This window comes from Cherax quadricarinatus, chromosome 55 (genome assembly GCF_038502225.1).
Source record: "Cherax quadricarinatus isolate ZL_2023a chromosome 55, ASM3850222v1, whole genome shotgun sequence".
In the NCBI taxonomy this organism is placed as follows: Eukaryota; Metazoa; Arthropoda; class Malacostraca; order Decapoda; family Parastacidae; genus Cherax; species Cherax quadricarinatus.
The window spans coordinates 14,872,475-14,887,474 of NC_091346.1; the positions used below are offsets into that span (position 1 = coordinate 14,872,475).

General features: G+C 42.7%; 1 protein-coding gene across 1 annotated transcript in view; it reads right to left on the reverse strand.

Moving 5' to 3' along the window:
- LOC128698997 (kin of IRRE-like protein 1) overlaps positions 1 to 15,000 on the reverse strand; it is a 199,845-nt gene that overhangs the window by 24,093 nt on the left and 160,752 nt on the right. The window contains exon 5 of the mRNA XM_070096766.1: positions 14,949 to 15,000. This exon is cut by the window's right edge and continues 5 nt beyond it. Coding sequence (XP_069952867.1) covers positions 14,949 to 15,000 — 52 coding nt within the window. The remainder of the gene's footprint in view (positions 1 to 14,948) is intronic.

Here is a 15,000-nt window from a genome sequence, read left to right on the forward strand (position 1 = left end):
AGAAAGGGATATTAGGAAGTGTGGTTGGGACAGCAACGTGGAAAAAGTCTGCGGTTATTACTCTTCATGTTTCATTTACTCACGTCTTTTAATTTTTATATTTTGATAAATGCTAGTCTTCTTCTTCTTCTTCTTCTTCTTCTTCTTCATTATTATTATAATTATTATTATTAGTAGTAGTAGTAGTAAAAGTAGTAAGAGCAATGGTAGTAGTAGTAATAGTAGTAGCAGAAGTAATATAGTGGTAGCGTGGTATGTAATGGTAGTAGTGGTATGAAATGCTAACGGTGTAGTGCAGTGAATATAGTGTATAGTGGCTAACGGTGGTAGTGAGGTAGAGTGTAGTAGTAGTAGTGTAGTCAGTAGTGAGGTGATATGAAGGTGCTAACGGTGGTAGTAACGTGTGTGGTGTGTATAAAGTGGTAACGATAAGTAGTAACAGTATATGTGGTGTAGTGGTAAGCAGTAACGATGGTGGTGTGGTTATAAGTGCTAACGGTGGAGTGCAATATTGGTGGTATGTGGTAAGTGCTAACGGTGGTAATTAGTGATGGTGGTAGTAGGTATTGTAAACGGTATAGTAACAGTAATTGGTGGTGGTAGGTATAAGTAGTGGCAGTTGGTAACAATTAGGTGGTGTAGTGAAGTGGTAGCGGTAGTGGTGTATGAAGTGATGGTAACTATTGCGTGGTAGTATATAACAAGTGATGGATGGTAGGTGGTATGAAGTAGTAGCAGTAGTAGTAACAGTAATGGTAGTAGTAGTATAAGTACAGTGTAGTAACAGTAATGGTAGTAGTAAGTACTAACAGTAGTAGTAACAGTAATGGTGGTAGTAGTAGTAGTATAAGTACTAACAGTAGTAGTAACAGTAATGGTAGTAGTAATGGTAAGTAACAGTAAGTAGTAGTAGTATAAGTACTAACAGTAGTAGTAACAGTAATGGTAGTAGTAGTATAAGTACTAACAGTAGTAGTAACAGTAATGGTAGTAGTAGTAGTATAAGTACTAACAGTAGTAGTAACAGTAATGGTAGTAGTAGTATAAGTAGTAGCAGTAGTAGTAACAGTAATGGTAGTAGTAGTATAAGTACTAACAGTAGTAGTAACAGTAATGGTAGTAGTAGTATAAGTACTAACAGTAGTAGTAACAGTAATGGTAGTAGTAGTATAAGTACTAACAGTAGTAGTAACAGTAATGGTAGTAGTAGTGTAAGTACTAACAGTAGTAGCAACAGTAATGGTAGTAGTAGTATAAGTACTAACAGTAGTAGTAACAGTAATGGTAATAGTAATAATAGTAGAAGTACTTATATTAAATTATAATATTATTCTTATATTTTTATCCCTGTTAATACATTTATTATTAACATTAACACAAATATTTTGTCTTACATTAAAACTCATCACAAACGCACTGAATTTTTTTCGAAATTTTATTAAAGTATATTGCATTTATTTCTTTTTCAACTAAATACTTAACGAACACAATAAAAGCACCGCTCTGTTAAGTAACAGGATTTTGTTAAGTAATAAAGCCTCTGTTAGAGCGATTTTATTAAGTGTACAGACACTTTTTTCACTTTTTTTTCTTAAGTAAATTTTACGGTGCAGTTAAAAGTAATTTCTCCTAACTGACTTTTATTTCATTCCCGTCTTTTATTCCTCATTATTTTTGAACTTACTCTTCTACATTCTTGTATTTCTTCTTTCTTATCTACCTCCCTTAATCCCTCTTCTTTCTTATCTTATTCTTTTCTAATTTCTTGAGTTATAATTATTAATAATTTTACGCATTTTTCAAGAGTTTTAATCCATCCAAAGTACCTTAGTGAATTATGAATATATATTGTAGTCGAGGCTTTTACGTTCAGTCAGAACACCTACGTCCAGTTATCACACCTACGTCCAGTTATAACACCTACGTCCAGTTATAACACCTATGTACAGTTATAACTCCTATGTACAGTTATAACACCTACGTCCAGTTATAACACCTACGTCCAGTTATAACACCTACGTCCAGTTATAATACCTATGTACAGTTATAACACCTATGTACATTTATAACACCTACGTCCAGTTATAACACCTGCGTCCAGTTGTAACACCTATGTACAGTTATAACACCTACGTCCAGTTATAACACCTACGTCGAGCTAAAACACCTACGTCCAGCTAACACACCTACGTCCAGCTAAAATACCTACGTCCAGATAAAACACCTACGTCCAACTAAAACACCTACGTCCAGTTATAACACCTACGTCGAGCTAAAACACCTACGTCGAGCTAAAACACCTACGTCGAGCTAAAACACCTACGTCCAGCTAAAACACCTACGTCCAGTTATAACACCTACGTCCAGCTAAAACACCTACGTCCAATTATAACACCTACGTCCAGTTATAACACCTACGTCCAGCTATAACACCTACGTCCAGCTAAAACACCTAGGTCCAACTCAAAAAAAAAAAAACCATGTCAACCCAAAAATCTACTTCCAACAAAGACAGCTACACCCAACCAAAGCACCTAATTCCATCCAAAGTACATAAGTGCATTGTAAGCTTATTGTCTGTCAGTGCCTCACAGAGAAAGCAGATTCAGTCATCTCACCTCCTGCATTCTTGTACTCAATCTGCGTAAATCCGCTTCCGATTACGAACCGCTGAAAAAATCCTATACTATACAAAAAAATAGGTTATTGGTGATATAATGACTTCAATATTATCCACATTATTATTATTATTATATAATATGTCTTGAACTCACTTCTCAATATATATGTCAGCGTTGTACGTTATAAACGTAAAAAAACAGCCAAAGCTTTATATATGAAAACCTTAATGCCAGGAGGCGAGTTTTTTCCTACCAACCCCTACTAAATTTTAAAGGATTTGAAGATCAGGTGTGTGGTGTGTGTGTGTGTGTGTGTGTGTGTGTGTGTGTGTGTGTGTGTGTGTGTGTGTGTGTGTGTGTGTGTGTGTGTGTGTGTGTGTGTGTGTGTGTGTGTGTGTGTGTGTGTGTGTGTGTGTATGTGTGTGTGTGTGTGTGTGTGTGTGTGTATGTGTGTGTGTGTGTGTGTGTGTGTGTGTGAGTGTGTGTGTGTGTGTGTGTGTGTGTGTGTGTGTGTGTGTGTGTGTGTGTGTGTGTATGTGTGTGTGTGTGTATGTGTGTGTCTGTGTGTGTGTGTGTGTGTGTGTGTGTGTATGTGTGTGTGTGTATGTGTGTGTGTGTGTCTGTGTGTGTGTGTGTGTGTGTGTGTATGTGTGTGTGTGTGTGTGTGTGTGTGTGTGTGTGTGTGTGTGTGTGTGTGTGTGTGTGTGTGTGTGTGTGTGTGTGTGTGTGTAAATGAGCATTGAGAGTATCTTCACTGTGATCATCTCCGGCTTAAAAAAACACTGTTATCCTCCCCTGCACATAACACTAAGGGCTCGGCACACACACCTTCCAACAGCAAAAACTGCTGCGTTATGGTAATTTTTACCTCACCGATGTTTGTTATGGAAGCAGTTAAGTGAACTGGGGTATCTTGGATGCAGGAGGAGCCTGTGTGTGTGTGTGTGTGTGTGTGTGTGTGTGTGTGTGTGTGTGTGTGTGTGTGTGTGTGTGTGTGTGTGTGTGTGTGTGTGTGTGTGTGTGTGTGTGTGTGTGTGTGTGTGTGTGTATGTGTGTGTGTATGTGTGTATGTGTGTGTGTGTGTGTGTGTGTGTGCGTGTGTCTGTGTTGTGTGATGACTGAGACACAGTTGGGTGTTGTAATGTTCTGCTTAAAATTTCTTATTTTGGGGAAACTAGAAGGCGAAAAAAATCTCCATTTTGGGAAGTTGAAAGAATTAGAATTCTCTTTTGTAGTGTAAAGAGAGAGAGAGAGAGAAAGGAGAAACACAGAGAGAGAGAGAGAGAGAGAGAGAGAGAGAGAGAGAGAGAGAGAGAGAGAGAGAGAGAGAGAGAGAGAGAGAGAGAGAGAGAGAGAGAGAGAGAGAGAGAGAGAGAGAGAGAGAGAGAGAGAGAGAGAGAGAAAGAAATTTTTTTGTATGTGAAGTATTAATCAAGTTTATACGAATAAAAGAGTTTCAGATTACTTAAAAGTTCTGCTTTGTAATATAGAAGAAAGTGAGAGAGTTTGTGAGATACTGAGAGAGTGAGAGAGTTTGTGAGATAATAAGAGAGTGAGAAAGTTTGTGAGATACTGAGAGAGTGAGAGAGTTTGTGTGATACTGAGACAGTGAGGGAGTTTGTGAGATACTGAGTGAGAAAGTTTGTGAGATACTAAGAGAGTGAGAAAGTTTGTGAGATACTGAGAGAGTGAGAGAGTTTGTGGGATACTGAGAGAGTGAGAGAATTTGTGAGATACTGAGAGAGTGAGAGAGTTTGTGAGACACCACTGAGAGAGTGAGAGAGTTTGTGAGATACTGAGAGAGTGAGAGAGTTTGTGAGATACTGAGTGAGAAAGTTTGTGAGATATTAAGAGAGTGAGAAAGTTTATGAGATACTGAGAGAATGAGAGCGTTTGTGAGATACTGAGAGAGTGAGAGAGTTTGTGAGATACTGAGAGAGTGAGGGAGTTTGTGAGATACTGAGAGAGTGAGAGAGTTTGTGAGATACTGAGAGAGTGAGAGAATTTGTGAGATACTGAGAGAGTGAGAGAGTTTATGAGATACTAAGAGAGTGAGAAAGTTTGCGAGATACTAAGAGTGTGAGACAATTCGAGCATTCTCTTCTGTGTCTAGACGGTGTGGAGGTGTGGGTAGCCCATGACTGTGTCTAGACGGTGTGGAGGTGTGGGTAGCCCATGACTGTGTCTAGACGGTGTGGAGGTGTGGGTAGCCCATGACTGTGTCTAGACGGTGTGGAGGTGTGGGTAGCCCATGACTGTGTCTAGACGATGTGGAGGTGTGGGTAGCCCATGACTGTGTCTAGACGGTGTGGAGGTGTGGGTAGCCCATGACTGTGTCTAGACGGTGTGGAGGTGTGGGTAGCCCATGACTGTGTCTAGACGGTGTGGAGGTGTGGGTAGCCCATGACTGTGTCTAGACGGTGTGGAGGTGTGGGTAGCCCATGACTGTGTCTAGACGGTGTGGAGGTGTGGGTAGGCCGTGACTGTGTCTAGACGGTGTGGAGGTGTGGGTAGCCCATGACTGTGTCTAGACGGTGTGGAGGTGTGGGTAGCCCATGACTGTGTCTAGACGGTGTGGAGGTGTGGGTAGCCCATGACTGTGTCTAGACGGTGTGGAGGTGTGGGTAGCCCATGACTGTGTCTAGACGGTGTGGAGGTGTGGGTAGCCCATGACTGTGTCTAGACGGTGTGGAGGTGTGGGTAGCCCATGACTGTGTCTAGACGGTGTGGAGGTGTGGGTAGCCCATGACTGTGTCTAGACGGTGTGGAGGTGTGGGTAGCCCATGACTGTGTCTAGACGGTGTGGAGGTGTGGGTAGCCCATGACTGTGTCTAGACGATGTGGAGGTGTGGGTAGCCCATGACTGTGTCTAGACGGTGTGGAGGTGTGGGTAGCCCATGACTGTGTCTAGACGGTGTGGAGGTGTGGGTAGCCCATGACTGTGTCTAGACGGTGTGGAGGTGTGGGTAGCCCATGACTGTGTCTAGACGGTGTGGAGGTGTGGGTAGCCCATGACTGTGTCTAGACGATGTGGAGGTGTGGGTTGCCCATGACTGTGTCTAGACGGTGTAGAGGTGTGGGTACCCCATGACTGTGTCTAGACGGTGTGGAGGTGTGGGTAGCCCATGACTGTGTCTAGACGGTGTGGAGGTGTGGGTAGCCCATGACTGTGTCTAGACAACGTGGAGGTGTGGGTAGCCCATGACTGTGTCTAGACGGTGTGGAGGTGTGGGTAGCCCATGACTGTGTCTAGACGGTGTGGAGGTGTGGGTAGCCCATGACTGTGTCTAGACGGTGTGGAGGTGTGGGTAGCCCATGACTGTGTCTAGTCGGTGTGGAGGTGTGGGTAGCCCATGACTGTGTCTAGACGGTGTGGAAGTGTGGGTAGCCCATGACTGTGTCTAGACGGTGTGGAGGTGTGGGTAGCCCATGACTGTGTCTAGACGGTGTGGAGGTGTGGGTAGCCCATGACTGTGTCTAGACGGTGTGGAGGTGTGGGTACCCCATGACTGTGTCTAGACGGTGTGGAGGTGTGGGTAGCCCATGACTGTGTCTAGACGGGTGGAGGTGTGGGTAGCCCATGACTGTGTCTCGGTGTGGAGGTGTGGGTAGACTAACGGTGGGGAGGTGTGGGTAGCCCATGACTGTGTCTAGACGGTGTGGAGGTGTGGGTAGCCCATGACTGTGTCTAGACGGTGTGGAGGTGTGGGTAGCCCATGACTGTGTCTAGACGGTGTGGAGGTGTGGGTAGCCCATGACTGTGTCTAGACGGTGTGGAGGTGTGGGTAGCCCATGACTGTGTCTAGACGATGTGGAGGTGTGGGTAGCCCATGACTGTGTCTAGACGGTGTGGAGGTGTGGGTAGCCCATGACTGTGTCTAGACGGTGTGGAGGTGTGGGTAGCCCATGACTGTGTCTAGACGGTGTGGAGGTGTGGGTAGCCCATGACTGTGTCTAGACGGTGTGGAGGTGTGGGTAGCCCATGACTGTGTCTAGACGGTGTGGAGGTGTGGGTAGCCCATGACTGTGTCTAGACGGTGTGGAGGTGTGGGTAGCCCATGACTGTGTCTAGACGGTGTGGAGGTGTGGGTAGCCCATGACTGTGTCTAGACGGTGTGGAGGTGTGGGTAGCCCATGACTGTGTCTAGACGGTGTGGAGGTGTGGGTAGCCCATGACTGTGTCTAGACGGTGTGGAGGTGTGGGTAGCCCATGACTGTGTCTAGACGGTGTGGAGGTGTGGGTAGCCCATGACTGTGTCTAGACGGTGTGGAGGTGTGGGTAGCCCATGACTGTGTCTAGACGGTGTGGAGGTGTGGGTAGCCCATGACTGTGTCTAGACGGTGTGGAGGTGTGGGTAGTGTCCGGTGTGGAGGGGTGGGTAGCCCATGACTGGGTCGAGACGGTGTGGAGGTGTGGGTAGCCCATGACGGTGTCTAGACGATGTGGAGGTGTGGGTAGCCCATGACTGTGTCTAGACGGTGTGGAGGTGTGGGTAGCCCATGACTGTGTCTAGACGGTGTGGAGGTGTGGGTAGCCCATGACTGTGTCTAGACGGTGTGGAGGTGTGGGTAGCCCATGACTGTGTCTAGACGGTGTGGAGGTGTGGGTAGCCCATGACTGTGTCTAGACGGTGTGGAGGTGATACTTTCTCTTAATAAGTCTTGTCGATTTGTTTTTTTTCTTTAGTTAATTATGATAATCTCTCTGTCTCTGTCTCTGTCTCTCTGTCTCTCTGTCCCTCTCTCTCTGTCTCTCTCTGTCTCTGTTTGTCTGTCTGTCTCTCTTTCTCTCTCTCCGAGTATTTCGAGTAATCTCGTTTATTTTCTCAGGATATTTTTGATGTATTTTCTCCTCCTGTATGACACATTATATATATATATGTATATATATATATATATATATATATATATATATATATATATATATATATATATATATATATATATATATATATATATATATATATATATATATACATATATATATATATATAATGTAGAGTGGGTTATTTACCTTTATTTTTAGTTGATATATTTTTCGGTTCGCCTGTCGAAATTTTCGTTGCCATAATAACATTATGATGCTGGCATTTAACTAGTGTCAACACATTTTGCTCCTCTTTCCAAAATGTTCCTGCTTGAGTTCTCATTCTTTTAACGTTCCTCTGAGCGCCCTCGTTCCCGAAATGCTTAATAGGGCTTATTCGTTGAGCGTTTTCCACGAGCCTCTTATTCCAGACACGTTTCTGTGAGCTCCTGTCTTGAGTCCTTTCATTCCCCAAACATTGTTCGAACCTGTTACTTGAGCACTCTCATTCCACTAACACTTTCTTGAGCCTCTTTCTTCATCTCACTCATTCCAAAAGAAAAGTCAAAATTCTTGAACCTTTTCCCTTCTCTCTTTTTCCAGGAACATTTCCCTGAGCATTTCCCTCGAGCGATCTCGTTTCTCTTTTTATTGATATTTGGCTGTTAATACTGGCTACACGGCTGTCAGTGTATACTGGCTGGACGGCTGTTAGTGCATCCAGGCTGTACGGCTGTTTTTGTATCCTGGCTGCACGGCTGTTAGTGCGTTCTTGTTGCATGGCTGTTTTTGGCAGCTGTGAATTTTCGCAGTGTTCAACCTGAGTGGTAAAGTAAATGCATCCCATTTTCTAAGCACATTACGGACACAATACGTACTTGTTCCCCTGGTAGTGCTGGGGACGACGCCCAGCTGCTAGGCAGGTGGTGAGGGACCGATAGTAGCTGCAAGGGAAGTGCTGAGGACTGTTAATAACTGCTGGGGAGGTGCTGAGAGGTTATTCCTATATGCTGGAGACGTGCTGAGGACAACTCATAGGCGCCAGGAAAAGTCTGAGAATTACCCATGAATGCCCAGAAGATGCTGTAAGCTTCTCCCAGCTCACAAGTGCTGAGAACTGCTGTTACTTACAAACTCACATAGTGCATAATAGAGTAAATAAAACGAAATGAACAATAAATGACAAAAAAACTAGATGTTGTGAAAAAACTGGCATCGCATTAAGCCATCACTCCAATGATCCCAAGTTCGAAACTCTAAATGAGATGAACGGGGATTTGATTTCCTTAAAACGAGTTTTCGATGATGCGTTTTATTTTCCAAATATAAACAAAATACAGAACGACTCACAAATTTTTACTAACAATAATAAAATCTTATTTTAAAAAATGAAAGACCTGTGAGGAGCCCTAATGGTATGTAAACAATGGCCAGGTAGATTTTAGGGCAACTGGACGTAGTCATTTGTTTTACTATTCCGTTTTCTCTTTCGTACACTTGTATCATTCTTAAGTCAACGCCTTTTCTAAGATGGGAAATTCAGTGATTTGATCTTTACTGAGAGATTTTTGCTATGTGTGGCCATTAGTAACAGCCTGGTTGATCAGGCCCTGATATAAACCGTGAGACAAGATCAAGGACTGGGCCGCGGCGGCGTCGACCTCAGGAACACCCTCCAGGTAGACTCCAGGTATGGACGATATTTTACCCATAAAGTAGCGTCACTTAGTGATTCGATAAGCTCCTTCTATGTGTGAAACAATGTAGTTAATGTCATTTATTGCATCTAGGAGCTGTTTGTCTATTACAAACACACACACACACATACACACACATACACACACGCACACACACACACACATACACACTAACATAAAAATAGTAATTTTATAATACTGACCAGCGTCACGGACGACATATTTAGTCAGTTCCGGACAGTGAGGAGTAAAAAATTATTTTTGGGTATTAATAAAAGCTTTGCTTTTTTTTTTCACTCGAAAATATATTTCGATATTTTTAAAATTTTCGTAATAAGTGAAAAAAAAAATAATATAAATATAAAAACAGAATCAGGGAAGAGAAACTAAGGGAATAATTTACACAAAGGATTTACCTCCTCTCTAAGAATCCCAAAACTTAATTGCATTTCTAGAGGCCGTCCCAGGCAACATAAAAAATGGTTCCTTGCTTTAACGTCGTTAAAGAAACGTTGAATATTTTGTAGCTGTTGTGGGAGTAAAGAGAATGAGATCTCAACACGTTTATGGTTCGGAGTGTAAATTCTCCTGATATTTTCTCCTCGTTGTTGTTGTTGTTGTTGTTGTTGTTGTTGTTGTTGTTGTTGTTGTTGTTGTTGTTGTTGTTGTTGTTGTTGTTGTTGTTGTTGTTGTTGTTGTTGTTGTTCTTCTTCTTCTTCTTCTTCTTCTTCTTCTTCTTCTTCTTCTTCTTCTTCTTCTTCTTCTTCTTCTTCTTCGTTTTCTTCGTCTTCTTTGTGTTGTTGTTGTTGTTGTTGTTGTTGCTGTTGTTGTTGTTGTTGTTGTTGTTGTTGTTGTTGTTGTTGCTCTTCTTCTTCTTCTTCTTCTTCTTCTTCTTCTTCTTCTTCTTCTTCTTCTTCTTCTTTGTGTTGTTGTTGTTGTTGTTGTTGTTGTTGTTGTTGTTGTTGTTGTTGTTGTTGTTGTTGTTGTTGTTATTCTTCTTCTTCTTCTTCTTCTTCTTCTTCTTCTTCTTCGTTTACTTCGTCTTCTTTGTGTTGTTGTTGTTGTTGTTGTTCCAGAAGGCACCAACCATAAAATGAATACCTGAGAATACCTTAAACACACTTTCCCTCTCTACTCATTCCTAATTAAAATTTTCTTCTCTTCTTTGTCTTTCTTCCTCCTTCATCTGTTCTCCTTCGCCTTTTTCGTGTCCGAGGCTAAACACTCAAATACATTAATACAAGAAGACTTTCCTTGACAACCCACAAAACAAGCGAGAGAATTATTATTATTATTATTATTATTATTATTATTATTATTATTATTATTATTATTATTATTATTCATTGGCAAGTACTTGTAGGATACAAACAGCTTCTGAACAATGAAGGATAATCAGATGAAAAAGAAATCACTCCAGTTTCTTGAATCAAGAAACCGTCACTGGCATCAAGGCGCTCGCTCTTGATTGACAAGCATTTACTTGAGTTCTCATAACATATGTGGCATGAACAGGGTGCTAAGAGTTTAGCGATCTCACGGGGCCCCATCGTTAAATCAGTACCCTGGTTCATTGATCAGTCATAAGGTCGGACAATTGCTGAGGTGATGTGGTAGCACTCACGGTCAGATCTTGCCAGACTCATACAGCTGCTGGTGCCTCACGGTTCTCTCTTTGTCTCTTTCTGTTGTCTTGCCTTTTGATTACTGTGATACTCTTGTACATAGTGTACGTAAGTGTAAATACCTATAATCGTACTTGGTGAAGGAAAATACAATTTAAGACTACCGCTGTGTTTATTTTCCTCCAAGTCCCATTACGACCAGGTTAATAGGTCTTTTCACCTGGGTGCGTAATATATTTTAAATAATTACAGTTTGTAAATTATGGCTGAATTCAGTATGTCGTAATAATGAAAGTGTGACCACTCTGTGCCTAGTATTATATTACCATCAGCAGGTCAATCATTATTAATGTTCAATTTGTGTAAAAGCATCAATACTAAGAACACTTAGTCTACACTATGTCATTAGCTAGTTCACATCATTGTAAAAACGTCTTTTGCAATTGTATACGACATCTCAAAGTATATATTTGTGTCAATGAGTATACCTCAAACTGGCCTCCATAATATACTTGTATTCGCGTGACACACACTGGCACACACTCATGACTAACGAAATCGTAGTAAAACGATAGTGAACACCTCACAGAACTGGTGGTACAGTGGTTAACGACGCAGCCACTTGTTAGTTTCACAACTGGTTTGCTACAGGTTCACATTTCAACTGTTTTATGAATTGTATTGTTCTTCATTTACCGGTACAACTCTTTGTTACTATACCAACACCTATAATCAACACTGATAATGTTGATAACATCGCTTGACGTCTACTGATGTGTAGACAAAGGCAGAAATAAGCAGAAGAAGCTTCATAAAATTCTGCTTAGTGAAAAACGTTGCCCAAATTAATGCCTGTTCTGTATACCTTTCTCTCCGAATCTGGCTTATTGTCTTTCATCTTTATGTGAATTAATACAGATCTCTGTATATGAACATTCTACTCATTAATATGCCAAAAACTACATTCTATGGCTTATTTACGTAAGTGTTTGTTTATTCTACAACTAATCTACACTTGTCTCCGTCCATACAGCATTAATCTGCAGTCCTCTGTCGTAAACTACACCGCCGTTGAGTACAGAACCCGTCTCCTTTCCGTTACAAGGCGACTACTTTATTCCACCCCACCGGTGATGTAATGTCTCCCTTCCCCTCCCCTCCCCTCCCCTCCCCCATCGTTCACTGTTGGCATTGTTAAATCCTAAGAGTTAGAATTCTAAAGCATCAGCAGTACGCGTAATGAGCCGAGTGCCTTGCAGCGGCACTGGTGTTCCGGTGCCACGGGTCTGGTTGTAGTGTTCCTCCCATCATTTTCTGCGTTTTTAATTTTCTCATACTTGCAATATTCGTGAGAGTATTTCAGAGTTCAACCATTAAGTAACAAACCGTAATTTAACCTTAGATACTGTATATCAATTTCTATCATAAAACTTTCAAAACTTCCAAAACTTTCCTTTCAATATTTTTTCAAAACAATTTTAGCCTTTGAGTACTAATTTCAATTTCTTTTTTCAACTCCATTATTTTAGTTCTACCTTCAGAATTTAAATACAAATTTCCTGAACTATATTTCCTCTTGAGTTCCGAGATGCTTGTTAAAATTTTCTAGCAATTATATCTAATTCTCCAGCTAAAATCAACAATATTCCACCATTACAATAGAATTTCAACTTTAGCTTCCTAGCAAAAAATTCCAGCTGTCCAGCGTGTATTTACCCATTACAAATTTACAATGAAACATTGAGTTGTGCAACACGGTACAAAGGTACAGTATATATTTGTTAAAAACACAGTTGCATGGTATAACAATATAGAGAAATTCACCGATGTTGTAGGATATAGAGTTTTATCTAATGGTATAGAAGACTTCTTTCGACAAACCGGCCGCATCCCACCAAGGCAGGGTGACCCACCAAGGCAGGGTGACCCACCAAGGCAGGGTGACCCACCAAGGCAGGGTGGCCCACCAAGGCAGGGTGAGACCCACCAAGGCAGGGTGAGACCCACCAAGGCAGGGTGAGACCCACCAAGGCAGGGTGACCCACCAAGGCAGGGTGACCCACCAAGGCAGGGTGACCCACCAAGGCAGGGTGACCCACCAAGGCAGGGTGACCCACCAAGGCAGGGTGACCCACCAAGGCAGGGTGACCCACCAAGGCAGGGTGGCCCACCAAGGCAGGGTGACCCACCAAGGCAGGGTGACTCACCAAGGCAGGGTGACCCACCAAGGCAGGGTGACCCACCAAGGCAGGGTGACCCACCAAGGCAGGGTGACCCACCAAGGCAGGGTGACCCACCAAGGCAGGGTGACCCACCAAGGCAGGGTGACCCACCAAGGCAGGGTGGCCCACCAAGGCAGGGTGACCCACCAAGGCAGGGTGACCCACCAAGGCAGGGTGACCCACCAAGGCAGGGTGACCCACCAAGGCAGGGTGACCCACCAAGGCAGGGTGACCCACCAAGGCAGGGTGACCCACCAAGGCAGGGTGACCCACCAAGGCAGGGTGACCCACCAAGGCACGGTGACCCACCAAGGCACGGTGACCCACCAAGGCACGGTGACCCACCAAGGCAGGGTGACCCACCAAGGCAGGGTAACCCACCAAGGCAGGGTGACCCACCAAGGCAGGGTAACCCACCAAGGCAGGGTGACCCACCAAGGCAGGGTGACCCACCAAGGCAGGGTGACCACCAAGGCAGGGTGACCCACCAAGGCAGGGTGACCCACCAAGGCAGGGTGGCCCACCAAGGCAGGGTGACCCACCAAGGCAGGGTGACCCACCAAGGCAGGGTGACCCACCAAGGCAGGGTGGCCCACCAAGGCAGGGTGACCCACCAAGGCAGGGTGACCCACCAAGGCAGGGTGACCCACCAAGGCAGGGTGACCCACCAAGGCAGGGTGACCCACCAAGGCAGGGTGACCCACCAAGGCAGGGTGACCCACCAAGGCAGGGTGACCCACCAAGGCAGGGTGGCCCACCAAGGCAGGGTGACCCACCAAGGCAGGGTGACCCACCAAGGCAGTGTGACCCACCAAGGCAGGGTGACCCACCAAGGCAGGGTGACCCACCAAGGCAGGGTGACCCACCAAGGCAGGGTGACCCACCAAGGCAGGGTGACCCACCAAGGCAGGGTGACCCTAAAAGAAAAACAAAAGTTTCTCTTTTGAAATTTAGTAATATATACAGGAGAAGGGGTTACTAGCCCTTTGCTCACGGCATTTTAGTCGCCTCTTACAACACGCATGGCTTACGGAGGAAGAATTCTGTTCCACTTCCCCATGGAGATAAGAGGAAATAAACAAGAACAAGAACTAGAAAGAAAATAGCAGAAAACCCAGAGGGGTGTGTACATATATGTTTGTACATGTATGTGTAGTGTGACCTAAGTGTAAGTAGAAGTAGCAAAACGTACCTGAAACCTTGCATGTTTATGAGACAGACAAAAGACACCAACAATCCTACCATCATGTAAGACAATTACAGGCTTTTGTTTTACAATCACTTGGCAGGACGGTATAGAAGTATATACGATATATAGGCTTGCCACGGGTGTAGAGGCGAGCGGGGAAGCATGTTAAATTTATCACAGGTGATAAAAAATTATATATATATATATATATATATATATATATATATATATATATATATATATATATATATATATATATATATATATATATATATATATATATATATATATAATATATATATATATATTATATATATATATATATATATATATATATATATATATATATATATATATATATATATATATACATACATATATATATATATATATATATATATATATATATATATATATATATATATATATATATATATATATATACATACATATACATACATACATATATATAAATATATATATATATATATATATATATATATATATATATATATATATATATATATATATATATATATATATATCCAGATATTTCTACAGAGAGAAAAACCCATGGCATAGGTTATGAAAGTGTACCATAGTGCAGAGATGTTCCACAGAGCACAGATGCACCATAGAGCACAGGTGTACCACAGACCATAGATTTACCTTAGACCTTAGCCCTCTAAAAGTGCCTCACATTGTCGAGACATGTACTAGAGGTTACAAAACATGTAACATTGGATGTAGCAATGTAGCACAGGTTACGTAAGTGTACAATGTTTACCTTCTTCACTGCTGGTAGCTGGCATCCGGTACAGCTGACCATCCAGGTACCG